General features: G+C 38.7%; 2 protein-coding genes across 3 annotated transcripts in view; one reads left to right on the forward strand and one right to left on the reverse strand.

Moving 5' to 3' along the window:
- The window catches only part of mAChR-A (muscarinic Acetylcholine Receptor, A-type), a 523,004-nt gene that overhangs the window by 293,224 nt on the left and 217,015 nt on the right, over positions 1-12,765 (forward strand). The window lies entirely within an intron of this gene.
- On the reverse strand, positions 5,447-6,043 carry LOC145685053 (uncharacterized). The gene has a single exon (XM_081757397.1). The coding sequence runs from the start codon at positions 6,041-6,043 to the stop codon at positions 5,447-5,449; it is 597 nt and encodes a 198-aa protein (XP_081613523.1).

The following is a 12,765-nucleotide window of genomic DNA, read 5'->3' on the forward strand; positions in this document are numbered from 1 at the left end:
TCCCGCCACTGTCGCCATGTTCACCACTGGGGAAGGTGTTGTATGGGGTACACTACCCCCTCCAGGTGGTGGTACACCCGATGCATATGGCGGACTCGCACGCATCCCACCAGAAGTTCCATTTCCATTTGGGAAAACCTGGGATCCACTTGGATAATTCCCGTATTCTCCACTATTTCCATAGCCATAGGCTACTCTTGGCCCCTCTCGGTATGGGTCATACCGCGTTCTTCCCGGGCCACGACCTCTCATATTTCTGTTGTAGGAATTTCCATTCCTCCATCGATTCCTGTAAGGATATCGGGATTTCCACCCTTCCGTACTGGAGGAATCTCGTGAATTACTCATCAGAGTTTTTTCCTTAGTCTCTTCGGTTTGTGAGGACGACTCCTTGGTTTGTTTCCCTCCTTTTCCAAACTTCTTTTGGACCATTACTTGTCGTACGAAAGGTTTCCTCCATTTTCTCTCAGTCACGGCTCCAGTGTGTTCTGGGTAACCCTCTAATTCGGTTAATTTTAAAATTAACTGTTGTGTGGATTTGGGTTCCACAGCTCTTAATATCTTAGACTCATTCGGAGGCAAACAGTCAAGCAGAATTTCGATTAGTTCCCCTTCATCCGGATGATGCACGACCGCATAATACTCCGCTATCACCTTCCAGGCGAAGTCTCTCAAACGAGGGTATTTCGTCCGGTCATATCGCATGTTTTGTACGAATTTCTTCTGCAGGCGCTCCATCCGTAAGGAGAGAAAACTGTCCCTGAATAATCGAACAAAATCATCGTAGGTTCGTATCTGTTCTTCGACCGTTTTATACCAAGCTCTAGCCCCCTCTGTCAAACAACGTGGCAATAATAATAATTTTTCTCGGTCGGAAGCCTCTAATAATTGAAAAGTCTGTTCCAAGTTTTCGAGGAATAAACTAGCTTGTCCGAATTCCCCCGTAAACATGGGTAAGTTCCGAATTTCTGACAATCGGATACTGATATGTTTGTTGCCGTTTGCTGTGTCCGCACGTCCATTGGTGTTCTGAGGAGTGCCACACTCTAATACGGGGCCCCTTTCCGTCAGTGAATTTTGTCCAAACGTTACAAGGTTATTTAAATTTTGACCTAATGAAGATTTCTCGGAGATGGTAGTCCCCGCATGATTGTGCCCCTCCTCCAGAACTCCAACGCTCGTACGCACCCCACTCGGAATAACCTGAGCTGACATTAGTGGAACATGCGTGAGTTGGCAACACTGATGAGGCAGACAGGTCACACTTGTCAAAGGAACGCGCCTAATTACCCCTTCATTTCTCTTTCCATCAATTCTTTCATCCATCCGTCTCACCACCTCATTTGGCATGTGACTGGAAAGTTGGGTGACATTTCCACAAATTGCATCCCTGGCCGTTGACAGGCACCCTGACACCGTCACTGTAGTGATGGTTGCAGTCTCCCCAACCGAAGATACTGGAACCTCCACTAAAGCATCAGAATCTGAGCCATCTGAATCAACGGATCCAGTATACAAACGTTTCCTATTTCCCTTAGGTACTCTATTCATGACGCGGTTCGTAAGGGTCTGTACTTTGATCTCAAGTTGCCGATAGTCGTCTTTTTGTTGTGATTCGAGACGTGATATTTCCTTAGCTAGAGAGTCACATCTACGATTCACGGTGCATTCCGACAGACGCAACTCCTTTCCCACACCCGTTACGCGCTCATCCAATGTTTCGCGATAATTTGTGAAAGTGGACTGAAGGTCCTGGACGTCTTGACGTACCTCCTCCACGTCTTTACTTACACGTTCGAACTTCTCTGTGATAATGGTATTTGTCTCTAACTTAAACTGTTCAAAACGATTATTGAGATCTTGAATGCTATCAGTTACTTTAGAAAATCTGTCATTTATCTGCCCTAACGCAAAGTTTACATTTTCGAATCTAGTATTCACATTAGTATTGACTTGTTCTAACTGAGTACTAACATTACCAAATTTCTGATCAAATTTTTGACTTAATGTTTGAGTAAATTGCTGTAAAAGTTCAGCTAAGTTAGACGTTGACTGTGACTCTACCGATTCCTGCACTACAGTATCATTCTCTACCTCGGTCACCTGCGGAAGAACTACCAGTGAACCCCTCTCCGTGTCATTTTCTCCATTGGACGCCGGCAAGTCTACCTGTGCCGCACGTTTTACAGTACAATATTTGCAATACCACGGTTCCACACTTTGTTGCAGTTCGGTGACTTCCGTTTCCGATAATCCCTGGCATTGGGAATGAATCCACAATTGACAATCGTCACAAAAGACGCTTACTCCTTCTGTTAGTTCGTCACAACAACTATACTTGTCCACAGACTGATTGGTCTCACTTAACTTTTTACACGACATATTTTCTCTTCCCTTTTTTACAAATTTTCATAAAATTCCCCGGATCTACCAATTACTCAGACAATATGCAACTATTCCTGCTCATCTATAAAGATTTACCACTTTCTTCAACTCGCTTTTTTTTTTTTTTTTTTTTTTTGTGACCATCCTTCCTTGAGAATGATATAATCGAAACATTACAAGTTCCATCACCGAATATCATCCTGGCTGGCGTAGCCAAATTTGTGAGTAAAATAAATTGAATTTTATTTTGTTTGTTTAGTGTGTATTCGTGTCTACTGTTGTTCTCAGATGTTCGCTTTCTCGGGACCAAGGTGCGTTTGAGTATATCACCAGTTTAACCAGCTACAAGTCTATGTGGCCATCACAGAAGAATAGCTCGCAACCGGGGATGCACTCACTCGCTCCATAGTCATGGGAGAAAGGATCGAACTCAGAAGACCTGCCCTACAAGTGTATTATCTAAATGAAGTTTGCGCAACGGAAAAAAAATATAAATAAACTCGAAAATTTGGAAAGTAAATAAAAAAATAAATCTCAGGATTCGTGACATTCACTGATGGGTTCCCCGTAACGTTTCACTCATATCATTTTCCCCTTGATGATTCCTTTATCGGATTGATAGGAAGACGCACTATTGATCTCGACTAAATCATGTTTTACTATAAAATTTCTACTCTACTGTATCTCTGTTATATGGAATAAAACATAATTGTCAACCTGAAGCTTTACTTGTTTCACCGAAGCTTTATACAAACTGTTTACATTTAGTTTAGGGGCACAACAATACATCGCATTACACTTTAAAGAATCATTTTACCGTGCGTGTCACAATTCGTGACCAACCATTTTTAAAATATTACATGCACACATACTCTCATAACTTTCAATTTTATTTCACATATTCCCAATATTTATTACTTTTATTAATAGTCACTTATTTTCGACTATATCAAGGAAAGTGCCTCTTACTGGCATTCATATCTTTCATTTAAAAAAAAATCTTATGTTTTAGCTGTTCACAGCAGCTACAATTACTAGGCACCCTTTTCCTATATTTATTCATTTCTTGCCTACACATTTTATTACAAAAATACACATGAAATCACTAAATCCTTAACCTACACTAACCTAAGACACATTCACACTACACACTCACACCAACAAATTTGTTTCATAACGTAAAAACGCTTTGGTTGGCAGTCCAGGCCACATTTCTTTTAATGGGATTTTGTTACTTAAAAAAATATTTATATGGATTTTCGCACGGTGTAGAAAACCAATCGCCCCTGTCGAAAACTTGTGACAAAACGACCCATCGTGCTTCTTTTATCAAAGTACAGCTTCGGTTTCTTTTCTCATACTTTACGGATACGTTAAGGATTAAAAAACTTTTAAAAGAAAATAAAATATATTGAATATATGTTCTATACCGGAGAACGTCATTCCTATCCTATTTGTTTAGCTTGGTTCTAATGTACAGCCAAATGATGCATAGCCAAATAAAAAAAATCACAACAATAATAAAGAATACTGCATATAGCCTTTCACAAGATTTTTGCTTTCTTTGAATAACAGGAATTTTGATGGTCACTCTAAATGAAAATTTTACACTCGCATGTATATTCCGTCAGTATTTGCTCTACCTTTTATTTCCCCCCCCCCTTTATAGATAAGCCTAAGCCGTCACATATTGTCTCAGTAATTGTATAGGTCCTACGGGAAAGGAATTTACGAAGACATAGTTATATTATTATGTTTCACTAATCACCATATTCCAACGGTATAACTTGGTGAATTTCGAGGTTAAAAAGAAAATATTCATAAATCCAGGCTACCAAGTTACTTCGCTTGAAACCACTTTAGAAATAAAGTAAATCTTACTTACAGTTCGGATGAGTTTGTATGCAAGCAGAATCCAATGTTGTCCTTACAAGTACCCGTTCCTGTTAACCATTCTTATTTATTTTTGTGATGGATTTCATAGTTCCAGAAGAAACAACTATCACTCACATCCTTTATAATATACAGTCCAACCTGAACCAGTTAAAGGCTATTAACTATCACGGTTCTTCCAAAAAATCAGGATCCAATTATGTAGAAATCAGATTTCGTCCATAGTGCATACAGACAACTTACAACATTGGGGCTGCTTCGCTTCACTAATTCCCCTCGCTACTCGCTCCGTTCCGTTCAATAAATAACACAAAATTATAGCAAATTTTGCAATCGAATCTTTTTAGATCTTTTAGTAGGAAAAAACCGTTCTGGAGCGGCTTTCTTTACCACATTATGCCGATAATATCTGACGGGCAGTAACTGAGGATTGCTTTCTTAGGCTGACGCCATTACAGTACAACAACAATGTGACGTAACAGTCTGAAGATTGAAGATGAGCTAATTATCAGAGAGTTCAAAGGAAAGCGACCAATTATAAATAATTCTGTAAATCTGTGCTACTGACGTCACACAAGACAAGATTGAAGATGATGCACCAAAACCGAGTGAATCTTGACGATTTTCTATCAAAATGGCTGAAAATCTAAAGAATTTTATGAAAAATAATTTTAAAATAAAATTTTTAAAGAAAATTTTGACAGAGTTTTCAGAATGTTTGGAGATAGGAAAAGCGTTCTACAGATGAAAATAAACGAAATAAGCAGAATATTATTAAAGAAATATAGGAAATTAAGATAGAAATAAACAAAACATAGACATTAAATACGAAATAAAATCCTAAACCTATTTTAATGCACGTCCTAACTCAATCCTACCTTCTAATATTACAAGAAAATTAAATGACAACATTACATCCTTACATATCCTATATTATATATATTATTCTACATTATTATACAGGGCGTTCGAAAATTTTCAACATGATAACTCCATGTTGGGAGGTATCATCTTCCGCGGTCCTTGGAGAAAAAAAATTTTTTTCTTACATCATGAATACACTAACATCATTTATCTATACTAAAAGAAAAATAAACATCATTCATATTAATCTAAATCTCTTAACCTAATTAAAATCCTAAAATGTTTTATTTACGCCTTCGAGCTTTCATGGATTCTCTGCCTCGCCAAGAAGTTGTCGTCGCTTGAGATCTGAACATCGAAAATGTTTTAGGTTGTCGTAGCTTTGCACTCCAATATTCTCTCCTGATAATGTTTGAAGTTGAGCTGAATTCTTAAAAAGTTTAGTTACCAAATATGGTCCGAGATATGTGAACATGAATTTTGAGAATACCTTCTTTGGTACCGATGATAAGTAATGGGTTTTTAACATTACCAGAGAACCTTCTTTTATCTCATCTTTTCCTTTCTTTTCTTCTTTTTTCCTTTCTCTTTTCGGTTTTACAGCAGGTATGGAAATAACGAATTTCTTATCGTCAGGTACAGATTCAGATTCCTTTGGCCAATAGAAATTTCGTTTGAAATCCTGAGAAGCTGAGTAAGAGAGGAATATCTCCGCCGGAGTGCATCCCAGGGATTCGCACATTGAATGATTGCATAAGTCTTGTGCCTCCTTGAGATAATAGCTCCATCTGGCTTGATTATCATGACAATATAGACGAAGTATCCGATGGAGGTCTCGATGCCTTCTTTCGACAATGCCATGGGAAGCAGGATGATGAGAGATAAACCACCAATCGAGCATTGTAATGTCGGTGACGGGTATGTGAGAATGACCCCTCGGTCACCATCACTCTCACATTCCCGTTCATCGATCACGAAGCAAATCGAAAACACAGGAGCAATTGTGCGATGTTCCAAAATTACTATATCTCTCGAAACGTTCAATTTTGAATTGACTAATGGTTTACTATCCAAAACAAGATTATCCGCCAAACATGAATTTTGATAGGTCGAAACTTTACACAAAGTGATGTTACCGTCTTCTTCTTCTTCTTCTTCTTGGGGAGTCAGGGAATCCATCTCGCAGTTCGCAATCTCCCCTACTGAGAACTGCGATATGCATTTCCCGTCCAGTTTTCATTCGTTTGACTTCCGACTGACGTTGGTGCGAACGTCGGGTGAGATGGGCACGATCCCGCCACTGTCGCCATGTTCACCACTGGGGAAGGTGTTGTATGGGGTACACTACCCCCTCCAGGTGGTGGTACACCCGATGCATATGGCGGACTCGCACGCATCCCACCAGAAGTTCCATTTCCATTTGGGAAAACCTGGGATCCACTTGGATAATTCCCGTATTCTCCACTATTTCCATAGCCATAGGCTACTCTTGGCCCCTCTCGGTATGGGTCATACCGCGTTCTTCCCGGGCCACGACCTCTCATATTTCTGTTGTAGGAATTTCCATTCCTCCATCGATTCCTGTAAGGATATCGGGATTTCCACCCTTCCGTACTGGAGGAATCTCGTGAATTACTCATCAGAGTTTTTTCCTTAGTCTCTTCGGTTTGTGAGGACGACTCCTTGGTTTGTTTCCCTCCTTTTCCAAACTTCTTTTGGACCATTACTTGTCGTACGAAAGGTTTCCTCCATTTTCTCTCAGTCACGGCTCCAGTGTGTTCTGGGTAACCCTCTAATTCGGTTAATTTTAATATTAACTGTTGTGTGGATTTGGGTTCCACAGCTCTTAATATCTTAGACTCATTCGGAGGCAAACAGTCAAGCAGAATTTCGATTAGTTCCCCTTCATCCGGATGATGCACGACCGCATAATACTCCGCTATCACCTTCCAGGCGAAGTCTCTCAAACGAGGGTATTTCGTCCGGTCATATCGCATGTTTTGTACGAATTTCTTCTGCAGGCGCTCCATCCGTAAGGAGAGAAAACTGTCCCTGAATAATCGAACAAAATCATCGTAGGTTCGTATCTGTTCTTCGACCGTTTTATACCAAGCTCTAGCCCCCTCTGTCAAACAACGTGGCAATAATAATAATTTTTCTCGGTCGGAAGCCTCTAATAATTGAAAAGTCTGTTCCAAGTTTTCGAGGAATAAACTAGCTTGTCCGAATTCCCCCGTAAACATGGGTAAGTTCCGAATTTCTGACAATCGGATACTGATATGTTTGTTGCCGTTTGCTGTGTCCGCACGTCCATTGGTGTTCTGAGGAGTGCCACACTCTAATACGGGGCCCCTTTCCGTCAGTGAATTTTGTCCAAACGTTACAAGGTTATTTAAATTTTGACCTAATGAAGATTTCTCGGAGATGGTAGTCCCCGCATGATTGTGCCCCTCCTCCAGAACTCCAACGCTCGTACGCACCCCACTCGGAATAACCTGAGCTGACATTAGTGGAACATGCGTGAGTTGGCAACACTGATGAGGCAGACAGGTCACACTTGTCAAAGGAACGCGCCTAATTACCCCTTCATTTCTCTTTCCATCAATTCTTTCATCCATCCGTCTCACCACCTCATTTGGCATGTGACTGGAAAGTTGGGTGACATTTCCACAAATTGCATCCCTGGCCGTTGACAGGCACCCTGACACCGTCACTGTAGTGATGGTTGCAGTCTCCCCAACCGAAGATACTGGAACCTCCACTAAAGCATCAGAATCTGAGCCATCTGAATCAACGGATCCAGTATACAAACGTTTCCTATTTCCCTTAGGTACTCTATTCATGACGCGGTTCGTAAGGGTCTGTACTTTGATCTCAAGTTGCCGATAGTCGTCTTTTTGTTGTGATTCGAGACGTGATATTTCCTTAGCTAGAGAGTCACATCTACGATTCACGGTGCATTCCGACAGACGCAACTCCTTTCCCACACCCGTTACGCGCTCATCCAATGTTTCGCGATAATTTGTGAAAGTGGACTGAAGGTCCTGGACGTCTTGACGTACCTCCTCCACGTCTTTACTTACACGTTCGAACTTCTCTGTGATAATGGTATTTGTCTCTAACTTAAACTGTTCAAAACGATTATTGAGATCTTGAATGCTATCAGTTACTTTAGAAAATCTGTCATTTATCTGCCCTAACGCAAAGTTTACATTTTCGAATCTAGTATTCACATTAGTATTGACTTGTTCTAACTGAGTACTAACATTACCAAATTTCTGATCAAATTTTTGACTTAATGTTTGAGTAAATTGCTGTAAAAGTTCAGCTAAGTTAGACGTTGACTGTGACTCTACCGATTCCTGCACTACAGTATCATTCTCTACCTCGGTCACCTGCGGAAGAACTACCAGTGAACCCCTCTCCGTGTCATTTTCTCCATTGGACGCCGGCAAGTCTACCTGTGCCGCACATTTTACAGTACAATATTTGCAATACCACGGTTCCACACTTTGTTGCAGTTCGGTGACTTCCGTTTCCGATAATCCCTGGCATTGGGAATGAATCCACAATTGACAATCGTCACAAAAGACGCTTACTCCTTCTGTTAGTTCGTCACAACAACTATACTTGTCCACAGACTGATTGGTCTCACTTAACTTTTTACACGACATATTTTCTCTTCCCTTTTTTACAAATTTTCATAAATTCCCCGGATCTACCAATTACTCAGACAATTGCAACTATTCCTGCTCATCTATAAAGATTTACCACTTTCTTCAACTCGCTTTTTTTTTTTTTTTTTTTTTGTGACCATCCTTCCTTGAGAATGATATAATCGAAACATTACAAGTTCCATCACCGAATATCATCCTGGCTGGCGTAGCCAAATTTGTGAGTAAAATAAATTGAATTTTATTTTGTTTGTTTAGTGTGTATTCGTGTCTACTGTTGTTCTCAGATGTTCGCTTTCTCGGGACCAAGGTGCGTTTGAGTATATCACCAGTTTAACCAGCTACAAGTCTATGTGGCCATCACAGAAGAATAGCTCGCAACCGGGGATGCACTCACTCGCTCCATAGTCATGGGAGAAAGGATCGAACTCAGAAGACCTGCCCTACAAGTGTATTATCTAAATGAAGTTTGCGCAACGGAAAAAAAATATAAATAAACTCGAAAATTTGGAAAGTAAATAAAAAAATAAATCTCAGGATTCGTGACATTCACTGATGGGTTCCCCGTAACGTTTCACTCATATCATTTTCCCCTTGATGATTCCTTTATCGGATTGATAGGAAGACGCACTATTGATCTCGACTAAATCATGTTTTACTATAAAATTTCTACTCTACTGTATCTCTGTTATATGGAATAAAACATAATTGTCAACCTGAAGCTTTACTTGTTTCACCGAAGCTTTATACAAACTGTTTACATTTAGTTTAGGGGCACAACAATACATCGCATTACACTTTAAAGAATCATTTTACCGTGCGTGTCACAATTCGTGACCAACCATTTTTAAAATATTACATGCACACATACTCTCATAACTTTCAATTTTATTTCACATATTCCCAATATTTATTACTTTTATTAATAGTCACTTATTTTCGACTATATCAAGGAAAGTGCCTCTTACTGGCATTCATATCTTTCATTTAAAAAAAAATCTTATGTTTTTAGCTGTTCACAGCAGCTACAATTACTAGGCACCCTTTTCCTATATTTATTCATTTCTTGCCTACACATTTTATTACAAAAATATACATGAAATCACTAAATCCTTAACCTACACTAACCTAAGACACATTCACACTACACACTCACACCAACAAATTTGTTTCATAACGTAAAAACGCTTTGGTTGGCAGTCCAGGCCACATTTCTTTTAATGGGATTTTGTTACTTAAAAAAAATATTTATATGGATTTTCGCACGGTGTAGAAAACCAATCGCCCCTGTCGAAAACTTGTGACAAAACGACCCATCGTGCTTCTTTTATCAAAGTACAGCTTCGGTTTCTTTTCTCATACTTTACGGATACGTTAAGGATTAAAAAACTTTTAAAAGAAAATAAAATATATTGAATATATGTTCTATACCGGAGAACGTCATTCCTATCCTATTTGTTTAGCTTGGTTCTAATGTACAGCCAAATGATGCATAGCCAAATAAAAAAAAATCACAACAATAATAAAGAATACTGCATATAGCCTTTCACAAGATTTTTGCTTTCTTTGAATAACAGGAATTTTGATGGTCACTCTAAATGAAAATTTTACACTCGCATGTATATTCCGTCAGTATTTGCTCTACCTTTTATTTCCCCCCCCCCTTTATAGATAAGCCTAAGCCGTCACATATTGTCTCAGTAATTGTATAGGTCCTACGGGAAAGGAATTTACGAAGACATAGTTATATTATTATGTTTCACTAAACACCATATTCCAACGGTATAACTTGGTGAATTTCGAGGTTAAAAAGAAAATATTCATAAATCCAGGCTACCAAGTTACTTCGCTTGAAACCACTTTAGAAATAAAGTAAATCTTACTTACAGTTCGGATGAGTTTGTATGCAAGCAGAATCCAATGTTGTCCTTACAAGTACCCGTTCCTGTTAACCATTCTTATTTATTTTTGTGATGGATTTCATAGTTCCAGAAGAAACAACTATCACTCACATCCTTTATAATATACAGTTCAACCTGAACCAGTTAAGGCTATTAACTATCACGGTTCTTCCAAAAAATCAGGATCCAATTATGTAGAAATCAGATTTCGTCCATAGTGCATACAGACAACTTACAACATTGGGGCTGCTTCGCTTCACTAATTCCCCTCGCTACTCGCTCCGTTCCGTTCAATAAATAACACAAAATTATAGCAAATTTTGCAATCGAATCTTTTTAGATCTTTTAGTAGGAAAAAACCGTTCTGGAGCGGCTTTCTTTACCACATTATGCCGATAATATCTGACGGGCAGTAACTGAGGATTGCTTTCTTAGGCTGACGCCATTACAGTACAACAACAATGTGACGTAACAGTCTGAAGATTGAAGATGAGCTAATTATCAGAGAGTTCAAAGAAAGCGACCAATTATAAATAATTCTGTAAATCTGTGCTACTGACGTCACACAAGACAAGATTGAAGATGATGCACCAAAACCGAGTGAATCTTGACGATTTTCTATCAAAATGGCTGAAAATCTAAAGAATTTTATGAAAAATAATTTTAGAATAAAATTTTTAAAGAAAATTTTGACAGAGTTTTCAGAATGTTTGGAGATAGGAAAAGCGTTCTACAGATGAAAATAAACGAAATAAGCAGAATATTATTAAAGAAATATAGGAAATTAAGATAGAAATAAACAAAACATAGACATTAAATACGAAATAAAATCCTAAACCTATTTTAATGCACGTCCTAACTCAATCCTACCTTCTAATATTACAAGAAAATTAAATGACAACATTACATCCTTACATATCCTATATTATATATATTATTCTACATTATTATACAGGGCGTTCGAAAATTTTCAACATGATAACTCCATGTTGGGAGGTATCATCTTCCGCGGTCCTTGGAGAAAAAAATTTTTTTTCTTACATCATGAATACACTAACATCATTTATCTATACTAAAAGAAAAATAAACATCATTCATATTAATCTAAATCTCTTAACCTAATTAAAATCCTAAAATGTTTTATTTACGCCTTCGAGCTTTCATGGATTCTCTGCCTCGCCAAGAAGTTGTCGTCGCTTTTGATCTGAACATCGAAAATGTTTTAGGTTGTCGTAGCTTTGCACTCCAATATTCTCTCCTGATAATGTTTGAAGTTGAGCTGAATTCTTAAAAAGTTTAGTTACCAAATATGGTCCGAGATATGTGAACATGAATTTTGAGAATACCTTCTTTGGTACCGATGATAAGTAATGGGTTTTTAACATTACCAGAGAACCTTCTTTTATCTCATCTTTTCCTTTCTTTTCTTCTTTTTTCCTTTCTCTTTTCGGTTTTACAGCAGGTATGGAAATAACGAATTTCTTATCGTCAGGTACAGATTCAGATTCCTTTGGCCAATAGAAATTTCGTTTGAAATCCTGAGAAGCTGAGTAAGAGAGGAATATCTCCGCCGGAGTGCATCCCAGGGATTCGCACATTGAATGATTGCATAAGTCTTGTGCCTCCTTGAGATAATAGCTCCATCTGGCTTGATTATCATGACAATATAGACGAAGTATCCGATGGAGGTCTCGATGCCTTCTTTCGACAATGCCATGGGAAGCAGGATGATGAGAGATAAACCACCAATCGAGCATTGTAATGTCGGTGACGGGTATGTGAGAATGACCCCTCGGTCACCATCACTCTCACATTCCCGTTCATCGATCACGAAGCAAATCGAAAACACAGGAGCAATTGTGCGATGTTCCAAAATTACTATATCTCTCGAAACGTTCAATTTTGAATTGACTAATGGTTTACTATCCAAAACAAGATTATCCGCCAAACATGAATTTTGATAGGTCGAAACTTTACACAAAGTGATGTTACCGTCTTCTTCTTCTTCTTCTTCTTGGGGAGTCAGGGAATCCATATCGCAGTTCTCA

This window comes from Thermobia domestica, chromosome 5 (genome assembly GCF_964235325.1).
Source record: "Thermobia domestica chromosome 5, izTheDome1.hap1.1, whole genome shotgun sequence".
Classification (NCBI taxonomy): domain Eukaryota; kingdom Metazoa; phylum Arthropoda; class Insecta; order Zygentoma; family Lepismatidae; genus Thermobia; species Thermobia domestica.

Coding starts and splice junctions, on each gene's coding strand:
- LOC145685053 (XM_081757397.1), bottom strand. CDS start 6,043: ATGCTCGATTGGTGGTTTATCTCTCATCATCCTGCTTCCCATGGCATT.